The 14,694-nt window shown below is 40.8% G+C and overlaps 1 protein-coding gene across 1 annotated transcript; it reads left to right on the forward strand.

The window, feature by feature from the left end:
* The first annotated feature begins 1,119 nt into the window (after positions 1-1,119).
* LOC105005829 (CD209 antigen-like protein E) lies at positions 1,120-10,420 on the forward strand. Its single transcript, XM_010864030.3, has 6 exons — positions 1,120-1,351; positions 3,014-3,097; positions 3,749-3,910; positions 4,573-4,715; positions 9,197-9,306; positions 9,395-10,420. Exons 1-6 carry the CDS (start codon positions 1,267-1,269, stop codon positions 9,522-9,524), a joined length of 714 nt encoding a protein of 237 aa, XP_010862332.1. The 5' UTR covers positions 1,120-1,266; the 3' UTR covers positions 9,525-10,420.
* Positions 10,421-14,694: the final 4,274 nt, after the last annotated feature.

Here is a 14,694-nt window from a genome sequence, read left to right on the forward strand (position 1 = left end):
TTAAAATTAAACTTGCCGTTGGTGATATGTAAAGCGTCTGTCACACTGTGATTGGTTATGTCGATGTTAGTGACAGCGACATAACCAGTCGCCTGCTCCGGGTGCTCCCTATCCACCAATCACAGCGTTTCTCAGATGAAAAAATGCCACTATCAAAAACTCGTAGCAGAAATTAGGGAGAAACTCCCAGAAACTATATGTGTCGTTTTTTTTTATCGATATTTAGATAATAGCGCAAAACATTAATTTCCCACGAACTGATCGCGGTTAGGCCTACGTGTCAGTTAAACTTTTCATCTCCAATCCTGTATTTGTGATAAGTGGTACATTTTGTAAGATCTACTTTACGGCTTTATTAATAAGTAAATGAATAGGTCTGCGTAGTGCGTTTATATATGTATATATAGGTGTATATATAGGTATATGTAGGTGTGTATATATTGGTATATATGTGTGTGTATATATATATATATATATATATATATATATATATATATATATATATAAATGGCGTGCGCCTATGAGCACCCACGGAAAACATAAATCGGCGCCTATGAACTAGAGCATGACATTTAGCATTTTCCTTTGTTGTGTAACAGTTGGGTACTACAGTAGTCATTTCCTCTCACAGTTTTGTAGTTCCGGAACACCTGCTGTTTTAAATACTGTGATGCAACCGGTAGAGCACAAACAACACTGTGAACCTATTTTTATGCTCTACTACTTGTTGATATCTTTAAATTGTTTTGTCATCGTTTTTTTGCATGCACATTGATTTAAACCTGGATTCCAAAAGGAATCCAGGTTTGCAGACCCGTGCCTTGCATGTAAGGTTTTCCAGAAAAATCTACCTGTGCATAATAATCAATTTGAGTAATATAATTGAATACACTTCCTAAATATTAAGTACTCAGATACAAATCAGGTATAAAGGACATGATGAAATCAAGTAAATGTTTATCATGTGTATTTAATTCATGTGAAACCAATGTACACATTTAAATCAAATAAATTAGGTCCTATTTGTTCATCTGTTACATTATGAATGTACTCCACTTTAGATGAACATTGGCATTGTAACAAACATGCTCAGATTTGGAGCAGGTGGGAGTGGGCCAGAGGGTTTCCTGTAGGTTGGACATGGGACAGTGGAGGCAGATTCACTGACAGACAGAAGTTCCTGTATTTGATATTCAAGCAAAATTGTGTCAAGATGTGGAAGAAAAATGAAGAACTACCAGAGAGATTAGATGAGAACGTTATCCAATGAGGAACATGGACATTGATCAAGTTTATGCCAACATAGGAGTCTTAAATCCCAGAAAAAAGGATGGCGTTGGTCAACAATCAGGTAACTACGTTCACAAACTGACATACAATACATTTACATCAGCGTCCACACATACACAAACACCCACACACCCACACATACACAAACACACACACATACACAAATAAAAACAGAATACAACGATGTGTAAATCATTTATCCCTGAATTTAAATGAAAATAGTACAAAGACAACTTATCAAATGTTGAAACTGAGAAATGTGTTTGTTTTTGAAAAAATACATTCCCATTTGGAATTTGGTGCCAGCAACACGTTGTCAAAAAAATTGCATGTTTACCAGTGTGTTGCATATCCTGTTCTTTCACCAGCACTCTGTAAGCGTTTTGGAACTGAGGAGACCAATTGCTGTAGATTTGAAAGTAAAATATTTTCCCATTATTGCTTGATATAGTATTTCATCTGCTCAACAGTTCAGGGTTCCCTTTTTCGTCAGATGTTTTCAGTGGGTGACAGGTATGGACTTCAGGCAGGCCAGTTTAGCATCCAGTCTCGTTTACTACATAGCCATGCTGTTTAATACATGCAGAATGTGGTTTGGTTGAAATAAGCAAGGCCTTTTCTGAAAAAGACGTTGTCTGGATGGCAGCATATGCTGCTCCAAAACCTGTATATATTGTTCAGCATTAGTGGTGCCTTCACAGATGTGCAAGTCACCCATACAATGTGCACTAATGCACCCCCATACCATTTTGTAATGCTGGCTTTTGAATTGTGTGCTGATATCACCTGGATGGTCCTTCTCCTTTTTAGTCTGGGGGATGCGGCGTCCATGATTCCCAAAAATAATTTCACATTTTGATTTGTCAGACCACAGTTTTCCACTTTGCCTCAGTCCATCTTAAATGAGCTTGGTCCATAGAAGGTGGTAGTGTTTCTGGATCTTGTTCATATTAGGTTTCTTCTTTGCATGGTAGAGTTTAAAATGAACATTTGTGTAAGTTAAAACTCAATAATGTACTGTGTTCACAGACAATGTTTTTGGAGTGTGCCTTAGCCAATGCAGTGATGTCCACTACAGAATCGTGTCTGTTTTTAATGCAGTGCCGTCTGATTAAAAACAATATTGGTTTTCCACCTTGTCCCTTGCTTACATAGATTTCTCTGGATTATATGAATCTTTTAATGATATTATGTACCGTAGATGATGAGATCCCCAAAACTCTTAGCAATTATATGTTCAGAAACATTATTCTTAAATTGTTGCACCCTTTTCCTGTGCAGCCTTTCACAGAAAGAGAAACCCTGCCTATCTTTACTTCTGAAAAACTCATCTTCTCTGGGATGCTTTTTTTATAGCCAGTCATGTTACTGACCTGTTGCCAATTAACCTAATTAGTTGTGAGATGATCAACTAGGTAATATTTTTAGCATTACACAACCTATCCAATCTTTTGTTGCCCCTGCTGCAGCTTTTCTGAAACATGTTCCTGGTATAAAATTCAAAGTGGGCACATATTTGTACTATATTCCATTGAATATAGGGTTTAGATTATTTGCACATCATTGCATTCTGCTTGTCTTTAGATTTTACACAGCATTCCAACTTTTTTGGAAACAGAGTTCCATGTAATTTGATGTACATTTTGCATGCTTTGTGTATTTTCTCCATGTATGCTGTTTGAGTGAGATGAAAGTTGTTTCTGATTCTGAACCTGTGATTCAGTTCATCCATACAGAGTCACTACAGTGTTTCTGGGGCTGCTGTGTGTTCTACTACTGACTGGGATCAATGGAATATTTCTCTACCGTGAGTTAAAAAACATTTCTAATCATCAGTGGAATAATCCCTGAATTATTTTCTACTCCAGCATATACAAATTAAGAGACCACTGCACCTTTTTCTTTCCTTTCCAAAAAGTCAAAAAGGAAGGTTTTGAGTGTGGAACAGAAGGCTAAAATTAAGGGTCCACTGCAAATTGAAATTCTGTTCCTTACTCAAAACTTTCCTTTTTGACTTTTAGGAAAGGAAAGAAAAAGGTGCAGTGGTCTCTTAATTTTTTCCGGAGCTGTAAATTGGTTTCACTATAAGGAACTGACCACACATTTGTACATAATGCATAGTTTCCCAATTTCAGAACACAAGAGGTAATGGGATAAATGACTTGACAAGTGCTTCTGATGTGTTTTGTCACACCATTCTTCTCCCCACTTTGATCTGGTATTTTAATGTTGTAACAAAATGTGCTGTAATCTCTAAATGGTACATGTGATGTGGATGAAAATGCCATCAACAAAGCTGATTGTTTGTACTTTAAACACATTGGATCATTTCAATGACCTGTAGCTCAGTAATGAAGCATCCGCTTTATCAAGAGTAAATAAGATATTTCATTTAGTTAAAATAATTTTGGAGTCAATCGTTTTCATAAACAGTATATATAATTTTGTTATTCTACAGAGAGAAACCAACTGAACAACCTGACAAAAGTGAGAGACCAGCTACAGACCAGTTATAACAACCTGACAAAAGAGAGAGACCAACTACAAACCAATTATAACACCCTAGTGAAAAAGAAAGACCAGCTTCTGAGTGAGACAGGAATGCTAAACAAGATCAAAGGTAACATTTCAATTACTATAGTCTGTTCTGCAGTATTTGACAGGACTGTTTTAATCACATGATATGTGGCTGACAAACAGATTTAACATAAAATGTTTGGATAAACATACTCATTCAAGAACATTTCTTTATCTTTACTATTTTCCACATTGTGGAATAATAGTGAAGACATCAAAACTGCGAAATAACACATGGAATCATGTAGCAACCAACCAAGTGTTCAACACATCAAAATACATTTCATTTTGTAGATTCTTCAAAGTGACCACCCTTTCTGCCTTGATGTTAACTTTGCACACTTCACATTTTTGTTGAAGCTAGTTGAGACAATGCCAAGAGTGTGCAAAGCTGTCATCAAGGGAAAACTGTCTACATCATATATTTATGTAAAACATACAAGATATTTGATTTGTTGATTCCATGTGTGTTTCAGTTTTGACTGGTACTATAAATGTATATGTAAAATATTTATAACGCTTTTATGTTTTTAATTAATAACGCATATCTTTAATCAGAATTAAGAAAAATAATATTTCTATATATGTGTCATTGTTACATTAAATTCATAATATTGACAGGTGTAAAAATAATCAGTAAAATCTTGACAAAAAATAAAGTTAGCGTTAGATTATGTTGTCCTTACATTTTATTTACATTTGTAGGGAGACACTGCCCCAAAGGCTGGATACAGTTTCAATCCAGCTGTTACTACAACACCACTTTGAAGAAAACCTGGGAGGACAGTAGACAGGACTGCATTGATAGAGGAGCAGACCTGGTGATCATCAACAGCAGAGAGGAACAGGTGTGTGTTTGGGAGCGTCAGAGAAAATGTAGGGTAAGGTAAGGTTAGGGTAAGGTAATAAGGTAAGGTTAGGGTAAGGTAATAAGGTAATAAGGTAGGGTTAGAGAGTTAGAGAGAGTCAGAGAGTTATTTTAGGATAGTGAGAAAGAGAGAGAATTTACTTATCTGTAAGTACCTCATGTTGTTGTGGCAGAGGGCACAGGGAGGGGCTTAATACATCAACCAGCTGGTTATGGATCAGTACCTCATGTTGTTGTGGCAGAGGGCACAGGGAGGGGCTTAATACATCAACCAGCTGGTTATGGATCAGTACCTCATGTTGTTGTGGCAGAGGGCACAGGGAGGGGCTTAATACATCAACCAGCTGGTTATGGATCAGCACCTCATGTTGTTGTGGCAGAGGGCACAGGGAGGGGCTTTATACATCAACCAGCTGGTTATGGATCAGCACCTCATGTTGTTGTGGCAGAGGGCACAGGGAGGGGCTTTATACATCAACCAGCTGGTTATGGATCAGCACCTCATGTTGTTGTGGCAGAGGGCACAGGGAGAGGCTTTATACATCAACCAGCTGGTTATGGATCAGCACCTCATGTTGTTGTGGCAGAGGGCACAGGGAGAGGCTTTATACATCAACCAGCTGGTTATGGATCAGCACCTCATGTTACACCTTAACAGCCTCAGTTGTCAGGGCAAACACGCAGTACTGACAGTCAGGGGTCTGGGTCATATTCACAGGGTGACAGTATGTGGCCATCAGATTGCAGACCAACATTCTGTAGAAGGGCACAACTGCTTGTGAGGTACTGTACTGTTTCCTGTCAGGGGTTATGCACGGACTTATCATATGGAGAATATTTTATCTTTACCCCAATTGTCCTCACATACAGAGACAGTGAAAATGATAGGTGGCTGCGTTGTGGGCTGATTGAATGTCTGATTGGCAGAGCAGGTTCCTCTGTGACTTTAAGTCAACTGCTATTGATTTATTCTCTCTGCCATTTTTCTGCTGGTTGACTCCCATCTACTCCTTTTGGCAATCCTCTGTCCAGCACTAATGCAGTTCCCACCAGCCGTTTTCTTTCAAACAAAGTATTACTCCCCTGACAATCTATAATCCATAAACAAAAAATAATTTCCAATTTCTTCTAAATGAATGGCGCATGCCGGTTCGTCTGGCATCCTACATCGATGCCCTTACTTACACCGAGGCTCACGCCGCAAACTGTGTGTCAACTCCTTCGGGCAAAGTTATCTCCCTCTGGTCTCACGCACGTCTTCTGCTGTATAACGCCGGTCGAACTGTAAACCATAATTGCCTACTTTCCCTTCAACCTACCACAATCTACAACTCTGCTTCTACATTTTGCATTACTAACCTTGCTCTCCTAAACACCCGCTCCATGACTAATAAAGCCCCCCTGCTCTATGAATTAATACTGGACAACAACTGAAACGTGGCAAAAACCCAGATCATTTTTAATGTTAAATCAAGCCCCTCCCAATGGTTTCAGCTATCTGACCCACTCCACCTAACAGGTTGTGGTGCTGACCTTGCTGTACTGTGAAAATCCCATTTCAAAATCAGTGAGTTGTCTCTTCCATCCTTCACCTCATTTGAATATATTTCCAGTAAATCAACAAACTCCCTGACCATCATCCTTATTTATTGTCCTCCAAAAGCTAATGACTCTTTCCTCTCTGACCTAGCTGAACTACTCACCATAATGACTCTTTCCTCTCTGACTTAGCTGAACTACTCACCATAATGACTCTTTCCTCTCTGACTTAGCTGAACTACTCACCATAATGACTCTTTCCTCTCTGACTTAGCTGAACTACTCACCATAATGACTCTTTCCTCTCTGACTTAGCTGAACTACTCACCATAATGACTCATTTCTCTCTGACTTAGCTGAACTACTCACCATTGCTGCATTACTCTCCCCTCACCTTCTCCTGCTTGGCGACATGAATATTCACTTTGACTTACCTAACTCCAAACTCTGATTTCATCGCTGTCCTGGACTGTTTTAACTGTATCCAACAGATTAATTTTCCCTCCCATATCAAAGGTCACATACTTAATCTCATCTGCTCTGTCGGCCTTACCATTACCCATATAACTCCATCTTCATTTCTGTTGTCTGACCACAAGATGATGAATTTCTCCTTTTCTTCCAACATTCCATACAACACTGACAAGCACATAATCTCCTTTCGTAACATCAAAGCTGTTGACCCTCTCCAACTATCAGACGCCATCTGCTCTGCTCCTTTGATTGATTCCACCCTCAAATCACCTGAAGAAACAAGCTAACCATCTCAATACTGCTGCCTGTCTCCCTCAACTCTCTGGCACCACTAAAAACTAGACATGTTTCTTTCACCTCCTCATCCCCCTGGTTTACATCTGAGCTCCGAACCATGAAGCAAGTTGGTCGTCGCCTTGAAAGCAGGGTGAGAAAATCGGGGCTCACTGTCCACACTGAAGCCTACAAACACCACCTTTCAGCTTACAGACATGCCCTCAGTGCTGCTAGGTCCTCCTACATCTCAAACTCAACAGCTCCTGTATGAACTCCTGGACCCTCCTCTCAACTGTCAGCAAAGTACTTCAGACCTCCAATGACTCACTCTCTAGCCCCTCCACTAAACTTGCCAGGTCTTTTTTGCAGTTTTTTAAAGATAAAATAACAACAATAAACTCCTCACTATCTAAATTCTACCACATCCCCCCTACTGTTAACCTCCATATTTGTCCACCTGCTCCCCAGGACTCTCACCTCTCCTCATTCAGTCACAAAACTCATAATGACATCCAAAAATACTACCTGCTCTCTCGATCCTCTTCCCACAGTCCTGCTTAAAGCCTCCATACCTGCTCTCTGTTCACACATCACAAGCATAGTCAACCTCTCCCTCACCAACGGTACTGTCCCCTCCTGCTACAAAGCTGCTGCTGTCACCCCCAACCTAAAGAAACCTGGACTAGACAACACCATCCTTAACAATTTCCACCCCATCTCCAACCTCCCCTTCCTGGCAAAAACTCTTGAAAGAATTGTTGCCTCACAGATCCAAGCCTCCCTCCTAAAAATAATCTATATGAGCCTCTTCAGTCTGATTTCTGGCCAATCCATTGCACAGAAACTGCACTGCTCAAAGTCGTCAATTACCTTCTCTTCTCTGCTGATGCCGGTTCCCTCAACATCCTGATTCTCCTCGACCTGAGTGCTGCCTTTGACACTGTTAGCCACCCGATTCCCACTGCATTCTCCTGGCTGAATTCATATCTCACTATCCGGACCATTTCATCTCACTCAAAGGCCTAAACTCCGACTCATCTACAGTCATTCAAGGTGTCCCCCAGGGTTCAGTACTTGGTCCCCTACTCTTCACCATCTACATCCTTCCCCTTGGTCAAATCCTCTGCCCCTTCAACCTTAATTTCCACTGCTATGCCGATGATACACAAATACATCTAGCCACCAAGTCTCTCACCAACCCACCTCTGACCCATCTTGAATCCTGTCTGGCTGCAATAAAAGCATGGATGAAGGATAACTTCCTCAAACTAAACAGCGACAAAACAGAACTTCTACTCATTGGAACCAAATCCACCCTCACCAAAACTGGCACCTTCAATCTCAGCACCAATTGCACCGTTGCCCCCCCCCCCCCCCCCACGTAACCTTGACATCATTCTGGACTCTACACTCTCCTTCAATCAGCACGTTAAACAGACTGTAAAATCTTCATTCTTCCATCTCTACAACGTGGCCAAACTCAGACCTTCCCTCTCCTGTCCTGCTGCTGAAACCCTAATACATGCATTCATAACCTCCCGTCTTGACTACTGCAACTCCCTACTCACCAGCATCAAATCTACATCCCTCCATAAGCTCCAAATGGTTCAAAACTCTGCAGCCAGACTACTGACTCACACCAAGTCCTGGCAGCATATCACCCCTATCCTCTGTGAGTTACACTGGCTTCCAATCTCCCAACTCATTGACTACAAGATCCTCCTACTGACATATAAAGCCCTAAACAATACCACCCCTGCCAACCTCTCATACCTTCTTCTTCCATATCAACCTACACACTCGTTCCAGTACTGCAGGCCACCTCATAATCCCCAAGTCCAAGCTCAAAGGCTTTGGTGACAGGGCATTCTCAAGGGTTGCTCCTCGTTTCTGGAACTTTCTCCCCAAAACCATCCGTGACTCTGAGACTATCCCCATCTTCCAGCAACGCCTCAAGACTCATCTGTTCAAAATCGCCTACCCATTGCCACGCCAAATCCCACACTCTCAATCTTCCTTCTTTTCTCATAGTATTTCTTTTGTTTCTGTTTGTTCCATGTCACTTTAATAATTTTGTATTCAATAGGTGTGTGTGTGTGTGTGTGTGAGCGAGAAGGACAGTTTGTATGGACTCTTCATATTAACAATATTGTGTTTCTTTCATGATAACAGTCATTCATCAATCAGTTATCCAAACTGGATAAACATATCTGGATTGGTCTGACTGACTCTGACACTGAGGGGACCTGGATTTGGGTGGATGGCTCTCCACTGACCACCAAGTAAGTTATAGACTTGTTTCAACATCTCTGACTATCTGGATTAGGATCTGAGATGGTGGCAAGTCTCACTCTGTTCTTTCTACTGTAGGTTTTGGGAGAAACAGCCAAACAACAATCATGACAAAGACTGCGTTGAGTTTATCCACAAATCATATGACCCAGGGGTGTGGAAAGACAGAAAATGTCAGAGACCAAACAGCTGGATCTGTGAGATATAGGACAACTCATAGGAACGTTCTGCTAACTATGCAGATGACAGGATATTTGTCATGATCCTTCTCTTTCTCCCTCTTCTGGCTACACTCACACTTACACACACACACACACACACACTCACCATTACACACACACACACACACACTCTCCATTACACACACACATAACCACACGCGCCTTCACTCACCCTCAGCTGTTCCTAGTTGCAACCAGCTATTGCGTGTGGCAAACACCAGATCCCTCTTTGCATCTTTAACTAGTAACTCATTTATACAGGTTGGGACAACCAAGTATACATTAGTGCAAGAATTTCCACAACACGCGCTAATTATTCCGTGAGTTATCTATGCAAGAGGCTCTCTCTCTCCTACCTAATGTTCCTGTCTTGTCTGAGTCCTGTCTGGATCTGGTCTGTACAAATACTACTCTGTGTTTGCTGAATTGCTGCTTACTCTACACTCTGCCTAGTATGCCTGTGGTTGATGGCCTGCCTGAGCAATCTCTCCGCCAGCCGTATACCATATCCTCTCTGTGAGATCTGAGACTTGATGCCGACAGACCTGGTCTTTCTGCTGTGCTCTGCCTCTGTTATAAGAAGATATTTGTAGTTTGTCTAACACCCGTATTGAGGGCAGTTTCTGTCAAGAAGAGGATTTCTGTTCATCTGGACTGTTACTCTTTCATTGTATTATAGACATTGTATTATTGCATTTATTTTTTGGGTCCTTTCTCAACTTCTATAACAATATTAGTCTGACTTCCATTAAACATTCAGAAGAAAACCAAACAGGGAACAATGTCTGATGTTTCTTTTACTGAAATAATATGCTGATTTACAAAGAAGCAAACAGCCAATGCATTTCAGTTAACATAATTTAATATTGAAACATTGGTGTGATATACATGACTTCATTAAATCATTGGATTGTTCTTAGTTGGTTTTTCTTCTTGTATAACACACTGTACAGGCCTGTCTGTCTCCATACCCTATACCTACATTCTAACCTTAACCTTTAGATATATATGTTTTTGTATTTCATTATGTCTTGTGTTAAATGTTTTTTTAATGAAAGGACTAACTTGATTATTAAGCTTCCAAGAAGGGAATTTGCTATGCTGATTTTAGCCCAGTAGAGGGAGATCTACTAGCAAGAAAACAATTTAATAGGGGTTTGAATTGACAATTCTTTCCACCAATGAGGGACCGGATATGGGGTGTTAGACCAAACCCCTTCCTGCTCTCCACCCCTTCCTAAATCCTTTTCAACCTGTATGTCCAATATTTCTTTTTACCTCTGATGAAGCAGATTCAGGCAAAATGTCAGGCATCTCTCTTCTCCTTTCTCTTTTAATGGATATCTTTTTGGATAAAAAACTTTTTTAAATCAGGGAAAATATTTTTTTAAACTGAGTGAAACTCGCATTAACCTTCCAACAAACTTTGAAAGAAGCAGAACATGGGCATTGGACACAAAATTATCGACACTTTGGGCCCAATTTGGACATTTTCATTTAGGTGTGTACTCACTTTTGTTGCCAGTGGTTTAGACATTAATGGCTCTGTGTTGAGTTATTTTGAGGGGACAGCAAATGTACACTGTTATACAAGCTGTACACTAACTACTTTACATTGTAGCAAAGTGTCATTTCTTCAGTGTTGTCACATGAAAAGATATACTCAAATATTTACAAAAATGTGAGGGGTATAATCACTTTTGTGAGATACTGTAAGATAAGGGTTAAGTAATTGTAATAATTTTCTCTTTTATATATTCAATATACAGGGAGTGTGGTAGGGGGTTTCTTCATGTTTTTGGATTTTAGAAATTATGACCAGAGTCCTGTAACCTTACCTGAACGTGGTGAATCTAGATTTGGTTCCTCCTTGCGACCTGGGAATGTAGACCCTACCCTTCCCAAAAAATATTTTAAGCTCCTGCAAGCTGTACATCATTCTGAAATAATTGATAAATGTATCACAAATAGCTATTTTCCACCAGGGATGATGAAACAGGTCAATCATTTCACAGGATTCATCAGGCCTTCTTCTCCTAACTCAAAGGTAAAATTTAACACTGCTAAGTGGATGGAATGTAACATGCTAACCCTTAGAGAACATTATGATACAGTTATTTCTACTAACCTCAGACTTATAGAGGCCTTTGATGTGGAAGGCCTTAATAAGGCTATCCAATGGGGGAAGTCTAGATATATCTATGACTGAACATCTGAACCAGCTCAATGTGAAAATGCAAGGCATTGGAAATACAATCTTACAATCTTCAACAGGCAGTGTTTGAATTTGAAAAGCTGGAACATTTTATCAGGGATATTGAAACAAGTCGTTTTCTACACTTTGAAAGGGTGAGAGAATTTAAAGATGCGTGCATAGCAAGTGACTCCACTCAACATTTTGATCTCCAGGAGCTAGCTGGCTTCACATCTAATCTCCTGCAGTCATTCAAAGCACGTTTTGGAGAATTTCGTGAGCGCACTCATCTTTTTAAATTCATTACTCATCCACATGAGTGTGCAGTGGACAAAGCTGACCTGAGATGCATCCCTGAAGTCTCCATCAGAGACTTTGAGGTAGAAGTTGCTGTCCTGAAGGCCTCAGACATGTGGGTGAGTAAGTTCAAGTCAATGAATGAAGAGTTGGAAAGACTTGCGCGACAGCGAGCAGAGCTGGTGATTAAACACAAGTGGACAGAAATGAAAAAACATTAACCCAAAGACCAGCTGATTCTCAAAACTTGGAACGCGCTTCCTGTCACATACCACACAATGCAGCGTGTGAGTATTGCAGTATTGACCATGTTTGACCATGTTTGACCATGCTTGACCATGCTCCTTTACCACAACGTTCTAAGGGAACACAGATAGCTCCATCCACTGCCTCTGGTTCTCATATGACACAGCCTTTTAATAAGAGTGTCATAATTTTAAAACCTCAAATACACATTCCAACCCATAGCAAGGCTCCCTTAAAGGACCTGTCTGATGTCCCTGAGTTGGTTTCTGATACATTTCTACAACTAATGGAACCCTCTATTCCTGCATTGAATTCCAATGATCAGAAAGGATTAACCTCTTGAGGGGAGTTGTTTATTAATGGGCCTCCTACCTCAGCCCAAATGACCACAGAACAACCACTAATCGATCAGGTGCGGGCTGTTTATTAATGGGCCAGTACTTAGCAATGTTGCTATACTTATAGATGACGAGATTCTTCCTTGTTCCTTGACAGGCCAGTCGTTGATCGATTCTGGTTCTAATCAAGCAAATTATCCACACTTCTCCAACAGAACAACACAATGGGGAGGTCATGATGATGGGTAGTTCCTCAAAAGACAGAGACATTTGAACACACCCAATCTGAGTCCCCTATTTTTTTTTGTTTAACAAATTTTATTGATTTTTGCCAGTAAGAAGACAATTCTGAACAAAAAGCAGTTCAAATCTTGGCCGTTCAAAAGTGCAGTACAAGTGGTATACAACAGCAATAATCAAAACACCCACCCCCCCTCATCCAATCCGTCCATCCCAATCCCAACCCCATCCAGTCCAAACCCTACAGTCTGTCCTAAGAAATAGGCACAATAATATGTATAGTAAAGTTTGTTACTATAAAGTAAATACCTATAAGCATAAACACAGTTTAAGAAATCACAGGGGTGAGAAAAGGGGAGAAGAGGGGAGGGGGGGTCATCATCTAGTCAGTTTCCTGTATGGGTCTTTGTAAGCTCTCAAAGTATGTCATGAAGGGGGTCCAAGTCCTTTCAAAGCTCTGTATGGAGCCTTTCAGTGTGTATCTAATTGTCTCCAGTTTCAGGAAAAACACAATGTCTCTCATCCATCTACTGAATGTGGGTGGTGTTTGTTCCTTCCACAGGAGTAATATCTGGCGTCTAGCAAAGAGGTGAATGCTATAACAGCATAAGCCCTGTCTTTAAGAGATTTAGTTGTGTAAAGCCAAATATGGCACATATTGGGTTTGGAGGGATGTCTATACCAAACATTTTGGAGTAGGCCTGAAATATGTCAGCCCAAAATGTCTTGAGATGGGGGCCAGACCAGAACATATGTATGTGGTCAGCTGGCTGACTTTTACAACGGGGACAAGCAGGATCAGCACTAACTGAATCCCCTATTTTAACATTTCAACCTACAACACATAAGGATAATTCTAACCCTATCCTGATTCTCAAAAACCCACATATCATCCTGGGACCCCCTGGAAGATCCACGACTGGGACTTGGAAGTTATGAAGCCTATTGTTTTCATTGGTTATTCTAATTTAAATAGAATTCCACACTTTACATATCCTTTAATACAAATAGATTGCTTGTCGGGAGCACCGTTCCATCATATTACAGGGATTTTGCAGAAATTGGAAACTCACCTACTGACACAAAAGGTAATTCTCTCACTGGGTCCAAATAAATGGACACTGGGTCTGAATAAATGGATACTGGGTCTGTTTAAATGGACAGCAACCATCTACCTCAATGAAGCAATTACAGCAGCTTCTGAGACTCTCCTCAACTGTGTTTCCTAATGCCGAGATTTTTGTTCCAATTATACATATTGTGAAAGATTATCACACCTACAGCAGAATCATTTGGAAAAATTAAATGTTTATCTGGAAAAATTGCAGATAACTTATTGAGATTAACTCCTTGAGATTCCACACAGAGCAAAAGGGTTCAGTACATTGGACAACATTTACAATAGTTAAATGATGAAAAACATTTTGTGTTCTGTGACGTCGCCCGGTATGGAACCACACTCCTTGAGAGAGGATGGACTCTTCACCACTCTGGAGTTGCCCAAGATGAGAGGCGGCGGGCTGGTGTGGGTTTGCTTATAGCTCCCCAGCTCTGCCGCCATGTGTTGGAGTTTACCCCGGTGAACGAGAGGGTCGTTTCCCTGTGCCTACGGGTTGGGGATAGGTCTCTCACTGTTGTTTGTGCCTACGGGCCAAACGGCAGTGCAGAGTACCCGACCTTCTTGGAGTCTCTGGGAGGGGTGCTGGAAAGTGCTCCGACTGGGGACTCTATCGTTCTACTGGGGAACTTCAAAGCCCACGTGGGCAACGACAGTGATACCTGGAGGGGCGTGATTGGGAGGAACGGCCCCCCTGATCTGAACCCGAGCAGTGTTCAGTTATT

Source organism: Esox lucius, chromosome 17 (assembly GCF_011004845.1).
Source record: "Esox lucius isolate fEsoLuc1 chromosome 17, fEsoLuc1.pri, whole genome shotgun sequence".
In the NCBI taxonomy this organism is placed as follows: Eukaryota; Metazoa; Chordata; class Actinopteri; order Esociformes; family Esocidae; genus Esox; species Esox lucius.